The following is a 16390-nucleotide window of genomic DNA, read 5'->3' as shown; positions in this document are numbered from 1 at the left end:
TACCTTTGATAGCGATATCGAAGATTGGACCACGTATGTAGAACGCATGGAAGTTTATTGTAAAGCAAATAAGGTACCAGATGATGAGAAAGCACTAACCTTATTAAGCTCAATAGGTGCGAAGACATACGGGCTATTGAAGCACCTTCTATCACCAGATAAACCGACGGATCAGACTTTCGCAAATATTGTTACTGTCCTGAAAAATCATTTAAACCCCACGCCGCTGATGATAGCGGAACGATTTAAATTTTACAGAAGAACGCAGCTGAAAGACGAAAGCAACGCTGAATTTTTAATTGAACTGTGTAAGCTATCAAAGTACTGTCAGTTTGGAACAGGACTAGCAGATGCTCTGAGAGATAAATTTGTGTGTGGATTGTTAAAAGAAGGAACACAAAAGCGACTGCTTGAGGAGAATGATCTTACGCTTGATAAAGCTGTCACTATTGCAGCATCGCACGAAGCCGCAGCGCGAGGCACTGCGGAAATGCAGCTATGGTCACCGGAACTCAGCACCAATCAAATGGTCTTGGGTACAGTAAAATGTTATCGTTGTGGAAAGACAACGCACGATCAGAACCAGTGCTGGTTCAAAAATCAGGAATGCAGAAAATGTGGCAGGCTTGGTCACATAGCTAAAGTACGCCGGTCAGGAAAGAAGACCAGCAACAAAAAGTCACCGCAGGAAAAGTACAGAAAGGTAAACAAGGTGACAGAGAACAGTTCGAACGAACAGAAGTCAAATTCAGACTCCAGCAGTAATGAACTGGGTAGTCTAAGAGTACACAATGTTGGTAATGAAGCAGACCTCCAAACAATCTGGGTCACACTTCAGATAGCAGGAGTCCAAGTGAAGATGGAATTGGACACTGGATCGGCATTGACGGTCATGAATAAGCAAGATTACAAAAGGTTATTCCCACATATTCCCCTACGGGATACGGAGATTGTATTGAAAACATACACGGGGCAGAGTATACCCCATCGGGAAGATAGAGGTAAAGGTGGTCCACAAGGGCAAAGAAAGCCAAGGAATGGACTTATATGTGCTACCTGAGGGAGGTCCACCACTACTGGGACGGGAGTGGATTAGGAAAATAAATATGGACTGGCATTCCTTAAAAGCACGAACGGTAGATTCCGGTAAAAAAGATGTCAAACCTAAACGATTGTCCAGAATATTGGACGATGCTAAAGAGGTGTTCCAACAGGGACTGGGAACACTGAGAGGAATTACGGCAAACATCAAGGTTGAAGAACATGCAAACCCGAAATTTTTCAAAGCCAGACCGGTACCTTATGCGATACGACCTGCTGTGGAAGCTGAGCTGGAAGGGCTAGAACGTTCAGGAGTACTGTCTAAGGTAGACTGGAGTGAGTGGGCCACGCCCATTGTTCCCGTCATGAAGCGTTCATCGAGCAACAAGCTGGGGGAACCGGGGAAGGTTCGCATCTGTGGAGATTTCAAGATCACTGTTAATCCGGTGCTTCACACGGTGCAGTATCCGCTTCCGCGGATTGAGGATATCTTCGCTTCGTTGTCTGGCGGGAAACACTTCACCAAGATAGACCTGGTGCAGGCGTACTTACAGATGGAAGTTGAGGAAGAGTCACGCCAGTATCTCACGATCAACACGCATAGAGGCTTGTACCGGTATAATAGACTGGTTTTTGGAGTGGCATCGGCTCCAGCAATTTGGCAGAGGGCCATGGAGCAGGTATTACAGGGAATTCCAGGCACACAATGTTACCTGGACAATATTCTGATTACAGGAGATGATGACGAGGAACACCTTGCAAATTTGGAACTGGTGCTCACCAGATTGAAAGAGTATGGACTTCGAGTTAATCGCCAGAAATGTGAGATCTTTCAGAAGCGGATCTCGTAATGTGGTCATGTCATTGACCAGGAGGGGCTTCATAAGTCTCCTGACAAGATCGAAGCTGTTGTGAAGGATCCCGCTCCGGATAATGTATCCCAGTTGAGGTCGTTCCTAGGGTTGATTAACTATTACCATAAGTTTCTGCCAAATTTATCCACGGTGCTGCACCCGCTGAACGCTCTTTTGCAGAAGGGAGTACCATGGAAGTGGAGCGAGGACTGTAAGAGGGCCTTTCGCAAAAGCAAGGCATTGATCACCTCAGAGGAAGTGTTGGCTCACTTCAACCCAACGCTGCCTATTCGTTTGGCTTGTGATGCTTCTCCATATGGTATTGGGGCAGTACTCTCACACAAGTTGCCAAATGGCCTGGAGAGGCCAGTTGCGTTCGCATCCAGATCATTGACCTCCGCTGAGCGCAACTATGCTCAGATAGATAGGGAGGCTCTCAGCCTTGTGTGGGGAGTAAAGAAGTTTAATCATTACCTGCAGGGCGAAAAGTTTACGCTTCTGACAGACCACCAGCCGTGGGTATCCATTTTTAACCCTAAGAAGGGTGTTTCGGTGATGACAGCACAGAGACTCCAGAGATGGTCTCTTTTCCTAGGGGCACATCAATATCAGATCGAATTCAAAGGTACAAAGCAGCATGGTAATGCTGATGGGCTGTCGCGCCTGCCACTACCTACAGAGGAGGAGGCACCGACGGTTGACCCTGTTGAGTTATTTCACTCGACCATCATCGAATGTTTACCAGTCACCAATGCAAGTATTGAAAGAGAAACCAGGAACGACCCGACACTGTCCCGGGTCTACGAAGTGACAGTGAAGGGATGGCCAGCACATGGTGATCCACTGTTACCGGCATTCTCAGCAAGACGAGAACAGCTGTCCGTCTGTCAAGGAACATTGATGTATGGAACAAGGGTGATTATTCCTCCTAAGTTAAGAGAGAGAGTTCTAAAGGAACTGCATGAAGGTCATCTGGGGGAGTCAAGATGAAAAGCCTTGCTAGGGCTTATGTGTGGTGGCCGGGTATCGACCAACAGATAGAGGGTCTGACGAAAAGCTGCTCAGGGTGCCAAAAAGTGCAAAATGCACCTCCGATTGCACCGCTGCATCCATGGGAATGGCCTTCAACCCCATGGCAACGTGTACATATTGACTTTGCTGGTCCATTCATGGACTCCATGTTTTTAATTGCAGTGGACGCACATTCTAAATGGCCAGAAGTGATTAAGATGACTACCACTACCTCGGAAAAGACGATCGCGGTGCTAAGAACGATATTTGCAAGAAATGGACTGCCAGAACAAATATGTTCAGACAACGGACCACAGTTCGTGTCAGAAGAATTCCAGAAATTCATGAAGAAGAATGGGGTGAAACATTATACCTCTGCCCCATATCATCCGGCTACAAACGGGTTGGCCGAGAGATTTGTACAAACGTTCAAAAAAGCAATAAAGGCCATGAGCGAAGATCAGATTCCACTACAACACAAGGTGGACAAATTCCTACTGGCATATCGAAACGCCACTCATGCAGTGACAAACCAAAGTCCTGCCATGATGTTCTATAACAGGAGGTTGCGGTCCAGGTTGGACTTGTTAAAACCAAATGTGCGGAGGGAAGTTGAAAACAAACAGTTCCAGCATATAAATAACAAGACCACTCGGAGTTTCGAAATAGGACAACCAGTGTTAGCCCGGGACTATGAAAACGAGAAATGGCAATCTGGAACAATTCGGGCCAGACAAGGACCCCTGATGTACACGGTAGATATTGGTGAAAATGTAATACGGCGTCATGCTGACCAACTGGTAGAATCGAGAACAAGGGTCGAACCCAGGGTTACGGCAGAGACAACCGTGGAAGAAGTTAGTGAACCTGAAGCATCTACCTCAGAAGTGAATGTACCTGAGGATGATGTCCAATCCATAAGAGATCAACTAGGTGAGTCACCCCAGCAACGAGAATCAGAGACCCCTGAAAGGCGTTATCCAACTCGAATCAGGAGGCCTCCTCAGAGACTGAATCTTTGAACTGTTTTGCATGAAGTTGTATATATATATATCTATATGTTATTATGTTATGTTAAATGGGGATATAACTGTTAAGCTAAAAAGGGAGGATTGTGGTGTATGTAACCTGTTCCACCTTAAGAGAACTACCTTAAGCGATGTACTACTTTCTCTTGGCTGCTGTATACTGTAATACCAGTGGTGACCACACCGGTATATAAACGTTGTGTAGGGATTTGCTGGGCAGTTCAGCCCTGACCTCCGAATAGTAAAGACCTGTTAAAAGTTATTCTTGTGGTCTGTGTCCAGTGATTATAATAAGCATAACTGGGACACACAGACTTAACAAGCGGGACCTGGTGCGAGTTAGGACACGGGCAGTCGAGTTTTGGATGAGCACAAGTTTATGGAGGGTGACATTTCTGTTAAACTTATCTAAAAGAGACACTTTCATACTCTGCCCGATTTCCTGTTTCCATTTAAGCAGGTGGAGTGTAAGGGGAGCTGCTGATTCGTGAACGACTGTTCTACGTTACAGAATTGTCGGAGTGCAGAGATCTCTGAGGGTTGTAGGGCTGGAGGAGGTTATGGAGAGCGGGAGGGGCGAGCTTACAGTCATAGAATCAAGGGTAGTAATGTCAATAACTTTGACCAGGAGTGCTGTGGACAGGACAGAAACCTGACTGAAGGGATTTGAACAGGCGGGCATAGAGCCGGGCAGTGACAACGCATTCCTGAACCTTTGACTGGAAAGGGAGGTTCGAGATGGGATGATAGATGGAGCGGTCAAGGGTGAGGTTTTTAAGAAGCGGGGTGTTTACGCCGTCTTTAAAATGGTGGAGGTCGTGATGTGAAGTGCTTGTTTTTCTGTACGGGCGCGCCGTCCATCACGTGATTCACTCACGTGACTGGTCTCTTGTACTGCCTCGTGGAGCACTCGGGCCTGGTTCCTGCAACACTTGTTAGTTTAATTAGTCGTGTTAATAAAACGTGGACACTCAACAAGCACATGGCCTCGCCTAATGTACAAAGAAGTATCTACGTCGGGGTTGGGTGGGTGAGGGGAGGGGAGAACACTGCCTGAGGAGAGGGAGCAGTTGATGATGCTGGCGAGCATTGGGCCTAGAGGTGGTAGAGTGATCGGAAGCAGAGTTGGGAGGGGGGTCAAGGGAGCAGCAGCTCGTGGAAGAGATGAGTCTGGTGTTTGCACATTGTTGTTGTCTACAAACTTGTGCTAGGCAAACGGTCTCGGGAGAAAAGTGAAAACATTTTCATTCCCCCAGGTCACTGCCCCTCTATTGGATGGGCCCAAACATACGCATATTTATAAACATACACACTTTGGGGGCGATTTTACCAGCCCTGGGGAGGCGGGGCTGGAGGTGGGACTGCCGGGAAAATGGCAGAATTTGGGGGCGGGTGCCCAACCCGCCTCCATGCCATCTTCCTAGGAGGTGAGTAGCCATCCCGCGCTGGGTCCCGTCTCCTTGGAGGCGGGAAGGGATTAAAGCCTGTTAACTGCCTGTTAACAGGTAGTTAACCGGCAGAAAATAGGATTATCCCCTTTTTGCCCTCACAAGTGCGGGCTTCCCGATGGCTCCAAAACCCGCTGGGTCTGCGGGGGTCAGAGGGGAGGGGGGGTGCAAAAGTGTGGTGTGAAGGTAAGTGATGGGTGCAAGAGTGTAGCGGTGAGTAACTGAGGTAAGTCCTAAGTGTTTTTAAAAGTGTACTTACCTTTGTTTCTTCCTGCAGGCTTCAGTCGGTTTCTATACGGAGAGTGTCTCGGACCTCCGTGTTGCAGATGACAGATGGCCGTTGCATTCTCAGATGCAACAAACATCTCATTTCTGTAAAAGAAAGAAGTTTGATGAGGTCTTGAATTCAAGACCTCATCAAACGACAGAGAATGTCAGTGTTTGACTGCTTCACAGAGCTGTCAAACGATGACAATTCATCTGTCAAAAATTTTTGACAGATGAAACGTCATACGCTGACGTTCTCTGCAATCGGCTTTCCCTTAATTGGCCTGCTGAACCCGCTGGGTGGGTTTAACAAGGTCAAGCAAGGGAAAATAGCGTGGGTTGGCCACAATTCGATGGAGGCAGGACGTCGACCCGCCAAGCAGCAGTTGATTTGGCTTCTTGTCAGAAAGACATAAAGACTTCAGCCTCGTCCAGCCGAAGCCCAAGTAACAAACACTTAGCATTGATGCACACACAGACACCCACACGGCCATGAATGTACGCACAGGCACATAAAACACAGGCACCTTTTAGCTAATTACAATTACTGCTTGGCTCCAAATGCAATTCCCCCTCTGGGTCAGCTCAAACTTCCACTGCAAGAAGTGTAGCAGAGAATTTGATTGCTGTCTCAGCGTTGGGACGTAGCTTGTTACGGATTCTATTGCGCACAAAGCTCCCATCACAGGATCACTGGCTCATCGCGGAGGTGGACCACTGCCAGGAAGGTTGGCACAGGCTTATCCTCAACTGAAGACAAGCTTGGCTTCCTGCAAGGCGTTTTTTTTTAACACTAATTTTGGTCCAGTTCTGCAATCCTTGTTGGTTCTTAATGCCAACATAAACATTGGCTTTAACCAAGAGGCCGGTGGCCAATCTGAGGGCTGAGAAACCTAAACAGCAGTAGAAACAATTTTCCTTACCTTCACCAGATGGGAATAAGCATTCCATTGCAACCGACCTGGGGAATTCGGAAAGACTGGCACTACTTGTGTTCCGAGGAGGACCCTGGGCAGCAGCAGCTTCTGGTGGGGCCCAGCCAGTCTTGGCGTCTCCTGGATCATTCTTGGCCTCTTCGCTCTCTCCTGTCTGTACTCCCTCACTACTGGTGGTCTCAAGTTCCCCCACATCTTCTGTCACTTCACATGGGTCCGCGAGCTGTGAAAACAAAGAGCAAACAATCATTTTGTCTCTTCGTTGGAAAGCCACGAGCTAACTTGTTTGAACTCAACCACAAGTTCTTTCCCGTTTCCAGTTAAAAAAAAACCCCGTCAGAGAATTTTCACAGGCTTCTTTTAGCAAAGCCTGGCTTTCATGCTGTTTAGCTTGGCAGCATTAACAGTACCAGCTCTACCATGTTCTTGTGCCCAACGATTTCTCAATATGGTACGTATCCTGACCCGGGGCCCTGCTGTTACAGCGAGGCACAGTTTGTGGGCTAGGTGCTTGTCCGCAGGTAGGGAGGGGCAAATACCACCCTTGGCCGCTCTCAAAAGCCTCCTAGAAGTTGAATCCTTGCCAGGGAAATAGTGCGTGGCATGGGGAGACAAACAAGTCAAAACTGCGGAGGGAAGCATGTTAAACAGCACCAAGAAGATGGCATGGAATCAAAGCTAACACTGGTATGTGTACAATTACGTGTATGGTGTATATGACAGATGTAGGACAAGTGTACTCAGCTGAGATACCAGGCAAACGAACAAACACTGGTTCCTCCTTCAGAGCAACAAACAGTAAGTCCCAGCATGAAGTAACAGATCCTCTACTGTTACATAGTGTATGGACACTGCACACATTTACATTGAGACACACACTGGCCGAATCGGTTATGTTTGAATTTATTGGGGGAGAAATTCGGTTGGTTAGCGCCTCCCGTTAGCGCCTCCGGGGGGCGCCCGAGCACGGCGATTTTAGCGCCACTCGCGAAATTGACCAGTCGTTTTGCGGCGACGCTAAACACTACCGCCACGATCTCCTGCGCCCGCAGATCATGACGTCAGTTAAGCGTGCAACGCCCCGGTGGCGCCCCAGACCGGATATTGAGTCGCGCCCCCTGCCTTAGCGCCTGCTGCTAGGAACGACAGGTAGAGGGGAACGTTTTCAAGTCGGGAAGGGGCTGGGGGAGCACTATTTAAAGGCGGACACTTCCTGCCTTTTCTTGTCGGCAAAATTTTTGGTTTTAACGTTGTCCTAAGGAGTTTTGGCCCTCAGCACCACTTTTGAGCTTCCTAAGCACCGAGCTCTTTCCCTGGGCCTATCCATTAGTGTTTCCAACACAATTGCTTCAGAGGTCTCTCCAGGCCGAGATTCAAGGCTGCAATGAGCAGGGTGTGGCTGGTCAGCAAGATGGCCCCTCCCCTTTAAGAACTGGACGGTGCCAGTCTGTCTGGTTTCCATGGTAACGGACATCGCCTGAGCGTTCTGAGGTAGCGCCTCACTCCCTGATGTTAGCGCCTTGAGAGAGGTGTGTAGCGCCTGATTTAGCGCTCAAATCACCTCCAGGGGCGACAGAGGTGAATTTTGCAGTCGGAGGCGATAATTAGCGGCAGGCGCTAAACTTTGCGCCCGGCCGATATTAGCGCCCCAAAATGGGCGCTACCCAATTTTCTCCCCATTATCTTTTAGCCAATGAGTCTGTGATTTGAAAGAAAAGAAAGAACTTGCATTTCTGTATAGAAACATAGAAGATAGGAGCAGGAGTCGGCCATTCGGCCCTTCGAGCCTGCTCCGCCATTCAATGAGATCGTGGCTGATCATCCAAATTCAGTACCCTGTCCCTGCCTTCTCCCCATATCCCTTGATCCCTTTAGCCTTAAGAAATATATCCAACTCTTTCTTGAATATATTTAATGAATTGGCCTCCACTGCCTTCTGTGGTAGAGAATTCCACAGGTTCACCACTCTCTGGGTGAAGAAATTCCTTCTCATTTCAGTCCTAAATGGCTTACCCCTTATCCTTAGACTATGACCCCTGGTTCTGGACTCCCCGGCCATCATAAACATCCTTCCTGCATCTAGTCTGTCCAGGCCTGACAGAATTTTATAAGTTTCGATGAGATCCCCTCTCAATCTTCTAAACTCCAGCGAGTATAAGCCCAATCGACACAATCTCTCCTCATACGTCATTCCTGCCATCCCAGGTATCAGCCTGGTGAATCTTCGCTGCACTCCTTCCATGGCAAGAACGTCCTTCCTCAGGTAAGGCGACCAAAACTGCACACAATACTCAAGGTGCGGTCTCACCAAGGCCCTGTACAACTGTAGCAAGACATCCTTGTTCCTGTACTCAAACCCTCTCGCTACGAAGGCCAACATACCATTTGCCTTCTTCACCGCCTGCTGCACCTGCATGCTTACCTTCAGCGCCCCTCACAACTTCAGGATGTTCCCAAAGCGATTTACAGCCAATGAAGTACTTTTGGAGTGTAGTCGCTGTTGTAATGTAGGAAACGCGGCAGCCACTTTGCGCACAGCAAGCTCCCACAAATAGTTTTAGGTGTTGGTTGAGGGATAAATATTGGCCAGGACACCGGGGCTATCTCCCCTGTTCTTCTTCAAAATACTACCATGAGATCTTTTATGTTCACCTGAGAGGGCAGACAGGGCCTCGGTTTAACATCTCATCCAGAAAGACAGTGCAGCACTCCCTCAATACTGGAGTGTCAGCTTGGATTATGTGGTCATGTCTCTGGAGTGGGGCTTGAACCTGATTGGGTGACTCTTCACTGCCGGTCAAACAGCCCTTATTCCCGTGCCAGATATTTTTATGACTAACAAACAGAAGTGTTCAAAGAAATTTTTGAATGTCCCTATGATTTTTCTCCTGGGTTTGCTCGCAGCAGTGATTTCGAGATTAGTCGATAATTCCTGGAGACTCCAGGGCAATCCTAGTCTCTGGAGCTTTCGCTTCAAGGGATTTATATTGTCCCGCCCTTCGCATTTGGATGGTTGACCCTTGTGACAAGGAATCCGAAATCTTGCAGAAATACCATGATGTACTGGACTCAGATTTTAATTGGAGGTGAGGGGTCGAGTGTAGGCCCAACAAGGCGAAGGTCAGGCTCACCCCGGCCCACCGACGTGAGGCCCGGCCCATTTTAACTCCCAGGCCTCACTTCAACAAATTAGGCCGGACTCCTGCTCGAATCCAGCGCCAATGACGTGGCACTGGCGGGTGGGAGCGGGCAAGTGTGGCAGAAGGCCGTCACCAAGGGACCCTTGGGGAGGCTCCCTGGCGAAACGAAGTCAGGGGCAATCGCGGTTATGGGGGGAGGGGAGGGAAGCCCAGCCGTGGGCAGAGGAGGCTCTAGGGTGTGAATTTTCACCTGGAGGTGCCCGTGGGTTTGGGTACGGGTGGGGGTTTAAAAGCGGCAAAATTGCGCGCGCATCATGAAGCCGGCTTTAACCCGCCGACTTCCCCATTTAACTCGCGCGCGTTGGGCTGGTTGCGCGCAACCCCCTCGGCCTATTAACGTGCCAATTGCTCAATTGGAACGATATTTCAACACACTTTCAAATTTAACGGCGCATCCATGGGTTTCCCGGGCTTCCTGAAACTCGCCAGTGAAAGCAAGGCGAGAGCACAGCGGCAATTGAGGGGGCTGAATCATCCCTCATGGAAATATTACAATAAATACTCAGTACTCACAGCCAACGCTCCCTTTAAGCTGAGCGGCTGCGCAGCTCCCTAGATGTCCCGTGCAGCCGGCCTTAAAGGGGCGGCGCACCCAAAAAACAATTAACGGGAACACTGCTCGCAGCTGCTTTCTTACCTGCTTGTGGGAAAGGGTTTGCTCACAGTACTTTTGCTGAGAGGTTACTTTCTACACTTGGGAGGTTTTCTGAATCACAGCAGGATGGGTGGCGCCTTGGCTGCCTTAGATTGGACCTTGGACGTGGAGCAATATGACCAGCATCAACACCGTCAGCAGCAATCTGCTGTTGCGGAGACCTGCAACTGGATAGCAGAGAAGGCCAGCTCGCAGGAGGCACTACCTGCGACACAGGGTGTACTGGGTGTACTGGGTGTTCTCTACGTCTACCCTAGCAAACCCTTTCATAATCTTAAAGACCTCTATCAGGTCACCCCTCAGCCTTCTCTTTTCTAGAGACAAGAGCCCCAGCCTGTTCAGTCTTTCCTGATAGGTATAACCTCTCTGTTCTGGTATCATTCTAGTGAATCTTTGTGGCACCTTCTCCAGTGCCTCTATATCCTTTTTATAATATGGAGACCAGTCTAATATGATGGTGTAGAGCTTATGCATTTACCCAGATCACCTGCATCCGTTAAAGGACAGCCCTTTCACATCTCCACAGGTCAGGCAGAGTACATGAGGCACTTCTCCCCCTCTCTATATACACACACACAACTTCTCCCCTGCAGGATTGGCTCATGGTGGCACACAGTGTCATGGGCCCTGATACCTCACTCAAGTGGCCATTCTTCATCGATGAGTGAGTGTTGGCAGGCTATTCCATCATGGGGCCATCACGGCTGAGCCCGCTCCTGCCCTCAACGTGCACTTATGTAGCGCCTTTACTGCAGTGCCAAGGCGCGTCACGTGACAGCCACATACACGCACTTTCCAGCAGGGGTCAGTAGACTGTGATCAGAAGCAAGAAGCCTGGCAGACACTGAGGCCAACTGTAGCTTTCTTACCAATACCCTAGCTGAGGCCAGCTAATTTAGCACAGATCAGTGCACGGCCTGAGAGAGTTGAATGTTTTCTTCTGTGTGGAATGCGAACAATGACGGACAGGTAAAGACCCTCTGGTCCATTGAGCCTGTCCCACACAATTGGGATACCTTGTGTATCACAACATACAACCTCCACCCCACCTGAAACCATGGGATCTCCTGGGAGAGGCAAAAACCCAGGCCAATTTGGGGGAAAATAAATTTGGGAAATTCCTCTCCGACTCATCTAGGTGATCAAAGCCTGTCCAGAAGATCACTTTGGCCCTGAATTCCCTGCAGTACCAATCTTCTGTCAGAGGTGATCTCCACCCCAGTCATAAACAGGTCCAGCTCTCGCTTGAAGGAATTCAGCGAATCAGCATCCACCGCACGAGACAGCAGCCTGTTCCAGAGGCCCACTATTCTCTGGGAAAAGAACGACCTCCCGACATCTAACCTAGATCGAGCCTTATACAACTTAAATTTGTGACCCCGGTCCTCCCTAACCTATTCAATTGGAACAAACTGGCAACTGGAACACAATCTATTCCCTTCACTATCTTATAAACCTCAATCAGGTCACCTCTCAGTCTACGCTTCTCTAAAGTGTAGAGTCCCAATTCTTTTAGCCTATCTTGATAACTAAGATGCTTTAGACTGGGAATTAGTCTAGAGGCCCTCCTCTGCACCCTTTCCAAAGCCTCAATATCACCCACCATGTGAGGAGACCGAAACTGGACACAGTATTCCAAATGCGGCCTGACCAAGGTCTTGTACAAGGACAAAATAGTTTTATACTCAGTTGTCCTACGGATACACCCCAACACCGTTTGCTCTAGCTATCGCTTCACGGCATTGCTCATGTACCTTTAAGGATGTATGCACTATGTATGATAGTTCATTGTATCTATATTTTGTATATGAACCTGGAAAGTTCTGGTCATGAGCTGAATGCAGATGGAAGCATCATGTCTCCTTCATGGAAGATAACTTGCGCACACGCTGCACAGAGCGCTGTCTCACACCCAACACGGAAAGAATAAAATCCAGCCTTCAGAAATGCGAGAGTGTGGCCCCTTTAAATATATATCAGGAGCACTCTGCAACCTGAGCAACAAGGAGTGATTAAAAGCCATGTAATTTAGCAGAGATAAACTGAGAAGCTTACAGAATTATTTAACGTGATTGTTGTTTTTGGATTTGGTGCTGTGCGGAGTGCTATCTGCCCGATCCGATGCCATTCCTATCAGGAATCCCAGCCAACTTCCCTTCTCTGCTTTATTTTAATTAAAGCTGAATCCAGGTCACGCATTCTACATATCTCTTGCGATCACTCAGGGCGTGACTAAGTGGGAACTTCCATGTGGGAGAAAATAAACAACTTGCTGCTGAAAATTAGCTCCATTTCCTTTCCGAAACCCTATCTGGCCAAAGTTCAAGATACAAAAGTGAGAAATGGGTTAACGGGAGATTTTCCCATTGGGTATATAGCGGGGAGGATGGAGTGTGACAAAGAAAGACTTGCATTTATCTAGCGCCCTTCAATAACCTCAGGCCGCCATAAAGCACTAGGCAGCCAATGAAGTACTTTTTTGAAGTGGAGTCACTGTTGTAATGTAGGAAACGCGGCAGCCAATTTGCGCACAGCAAGCTCCCACAAACAGCAATGTGATAATGACCAGGTTATCTGTTTCAAGAATGTTGGTTGAGGGATAAATATTGGCCGGGACACCGAGGAGAACTCCCCCCTGCTCTTCTTCGAAATAGTGCCGTGGGATCTTTAACTTCCACCTGAGACGGCAGACGGGGCCTCGGTTTAACGTCTCACCTGAAAGACGGCATCTCCGACAGTGCAGCACTCCCTCAGTATTGCACTGGGAATGCCAGTCTAGATTGTACACGACATGATCTTCGAGAAGGGCTTGACCCCACAATCTTTGGACTCGGAGACAAGAGTGCTACCAACTGAGCCATGGTTAACACCGTGAAGGTAGAAGGGCATAAATCATAGAAGGTACTTTTATAAAATCATACTGCACAGAGGGAGGCCATTCGGCCCATCGTGCCTGTGCCGGCTCTTTGGTAGAGCTCTCCAATTAGTCCCACTCCCCCCTGCTCTTTCCCCAGAGCCCTGCAAAGTTTTCCTTTTCAACTTTATATCCAATTCCCTTTTGAAAGTTACTATTGAATCTGCTTCCACTATTAATGGGAGAATGCTTAATGCGTTTGTTTTGACAGTCCCAATTGGATATGAGTGGAGAAGCAAAGCAGGCAGTATTGCATCGGTAGCCTGTTATACTCGCCGCCTGCTACTGAATTCCGTAGAACTGAATATCGGGCGTGTTGTATGACGGTCGACAAAAGTGATTCTGCTTGTTTTGTGTCCTCTCCCAAGTCTAATTTCACCCTCTAAATGTTTCCGTTTAAACCCTGCTAGTTTGACATCTGTGCAAGCGCCCCTGATTTGACAACACACTCGCACTCAGCTGGACGCTCCTGACCAATGCTCCCTTTAAACTGAGCAGCCGCGCATCGTTCTGCTGCTCCCGTGCGGTATTTTGAATGTGCTGAGTACTTCAAGGAATAGAAGGATATGTTGATGGGATAAGATGAAGAAGGGTGGGAGGAGGCTCGTGTAGAGCATAAACATTGGCATAGACCAGTTGGGCCGAATGGCCTGTTTCTGTGCTGTACATTCGATGTAAAAAGAAAAGAGGCCTTAGCCTATTTACAACAAAGGGGTTAATGCCGCCATTAAAATAGCGGACAACGGAATGTCAAACAGGCATGTTAAGCATCTGACTGCTAATATCAATAGGAATTTCTAAGCTTAAGTATTAAGCTGCTTGTCCATCTGTTTGTGCAACTCTCTGACGGTAACAGTGGCAAGCAGCTGCATATTAAAGGGATTTTGCCTTTACTGAGAAGGGTTTGGTAAATACATTAAAAAAGGCTTGGCAAACACCGTGCTGTGACGCAGCAGTTGGTATCACAATGTACCATTGCACCATGAAAATATTCCACGTTCTGCATGCAGGAAGGATACTGTCCGAATGAAAACACTGCTCGTCTGTTCGTCCTCACTACAATAAAGAATCATAGACTCGCGGGGGTAGATCCCGACTTTGTGCGATAGTGTAAAACGGGCTGCCGACTCGCTAACGCCTGTTTCACACGATCGGCCAAAGTCCAGATCTACCTCATAGAATCAGACAGCACAGGAGGAGGCCATTTGTCCCTTCGTGCCTGTGCCAGCTCTTTGAAAGAGCTCTCCAATTAGTCCCACTCCCCCCTGCTCTTTCCCCACAGCCCGGCAAAAATCTCCTTTTTAAGTATTTTGAAAGTTATTATTGAATCTGCTTCCACCGCCCTTTCAGGCAGCGCGTTCCAGATCATAACAACTCGCTGCGTAAAAAAAATTCTCCTCATCTGCCCTCTGATTCTTTTGCCAATCAGTAACTAGTGGTGTTCCACAGGGGTCAGTGCTGGGTCCCCAACTCTTTACAATCTATATTAACGATTTGGAGGAGGGGACCGAGTGTAACATGTTAAAGTTTGCAGATGATACTAAGATGGGAGGGAAAGTAGTGAGTGAGGAGGACATAAAAAACCTGCAAGGGGACATAGACAGGCTAAGTAAGTGGGCAGAGATTTGGCAGATGGATTACAATACTGGAAAGTCTGAGGTTATGCACTTTGGCAGGAAAAATCGTAGAGCAAGTTATTATCTTAATGGCAAGAAACTGGAAAGTACTGAAGTACAAAGGGATCTGGGGGTCCTGGTGCACGAAACTCAAAAAGTTAGTATGCAGGTGCAGCAAGTGATTAAGAAGGCCAATGGAATGTTGGCTTTCATTGCTAGGGGGATAGAATATAAAAATAGGGAGGTATTGCTTCAGTTGTACAAGGTATTGGTGAGACCGCACCTGGAATACTGCATACAGTTTTAGTGTCCATACTTAAGAAAAGACATACTTGCTCTTGAGTCAGTACAAAGAAGGTTCGCTCGGTTAATCCCGGGGATGAGGGGGTGGACATATGAGGAGAGGTTGAGTAGATTGGGACTCTACTCATTGGAGTTCAGAAGAATGAGAGGCGATCTTATTGAAACATATAAGATTGTGAAGGGGTTGGATCGGGTGGATGCGGGGAGGATGTTCCCGATGATGGGTGAAACTAGAACTAGGGGGCATAGTCTTAGAATAAGGGGCTGCTCTTTCAAAACTGAGATGAGGAGGAACTACTTCACTCAGAGGGTGGTAGGTCCATGGAATATGCTGCCCCAAAAAGCTGTAGAAGCTACATCATTCCATAAATTTAAAACAGAAATAGACAGTTTCCTAGAAGTAAAGGGAATTAAGGGTTACGGGGAGCGGGCAGGAATTTGGACATGAGTCTAGGTTCGGATCGGTCATGGCCCTGTGGGTAGCGGAGCGGGCCCAGGGGCCGTGTAGCCTGATCCTGCTCCTATTTCGTGTGTCTAATTCTGTTAGATTCAGGAGATGGTTCTGTGATAGTGGATTGGCGGTTAGGATCAGATCAGCCATGATCTTATTGAATGGCGGAGCAGGCTCGAGGGGCCAATTGGCCGACTCCTGCTCCTATTTCTTATGTTCTTATGTTCAATCTGTGTCCTCTGGTTACCGACCCTCCTGCTAGTGGAAACCATTTCTCCTTGCTCATGCTTACATAAGTTTACGCTTGCACACACTTAAAAAGTTACCTCAGACTGATAAATGTTTTGATAGGTGTTGCTAGTTTCGAACTCACCAAAATTTTTCTCCCTCTTTTAAGGATCTCCAGCTGAAAGAGTCATGTGGGAATTTTGAAATCGAGGCGTTGCCGGACCGGGAGCCAATGTAGGTCAGCGAGCGCAGGGGGCGCTGGTGGACGGTGAATGGGATTTAGAATAGAGGGCAGGAGGAACTTCTTCACACAGAGTTGTGAGGCCGTGGAATTCGCTCCCTGGGTTTGTGGCTGAGGCAGAAACCATGGCAACACTCGAGATTAGATTGGACAGGTGGAGGAAGGAAAAAAGGGGAATGAAGGGATATGAGAACAGGT

General features: G+C 48.1%; 1 protein-coding gene across 5 annotated transcripts in view; it reads right to left on the bottom strand.

Annotated features, from left to right (window-relative positions):
• The window catches only part of LOC147096930 (rho guanine nucleotide exchange factor 25-like), a 550157-nt gene that overhangs the window by 521750 nt on the left and 12017 nt on the right, over positions 1–16390 (bottom strand). For all 5 annotated transcript variants that reach the window (XM_085972586.1, XM_085972583.1, XM_085972585.1 and 2 more), the window contains exon 2: positions 6573–6807. In XM_085972586.1, coding sequence (XP_085828712.1) covers positions 6573–6807 — 235 coding nt within the window. The remainder of the gene's footprint in view (positions 1–6572; positions 6808–16390) is intronic.

The sequence above is a fragment of the Somniosus microcephalus genome, chromosome 33, assembly GCF_052327205.1.
Source record: "Somniosus microcephalus isolate GS21.2 chromosome 33, FLI_Smic_1.0, whole genome shotgun sequence".
Classification (NCBI taxonomy): Eukaryota; Metazoa; Chordata; class Chondrichthyes; order Squaliformes; family Somniosidae; genus Somniosus; species Somniosus microcephalus.
Note: the sequence above shows the minus strand (reverse complement) of the source record. Positions and strands in the feature narration are given on the sequence as shown.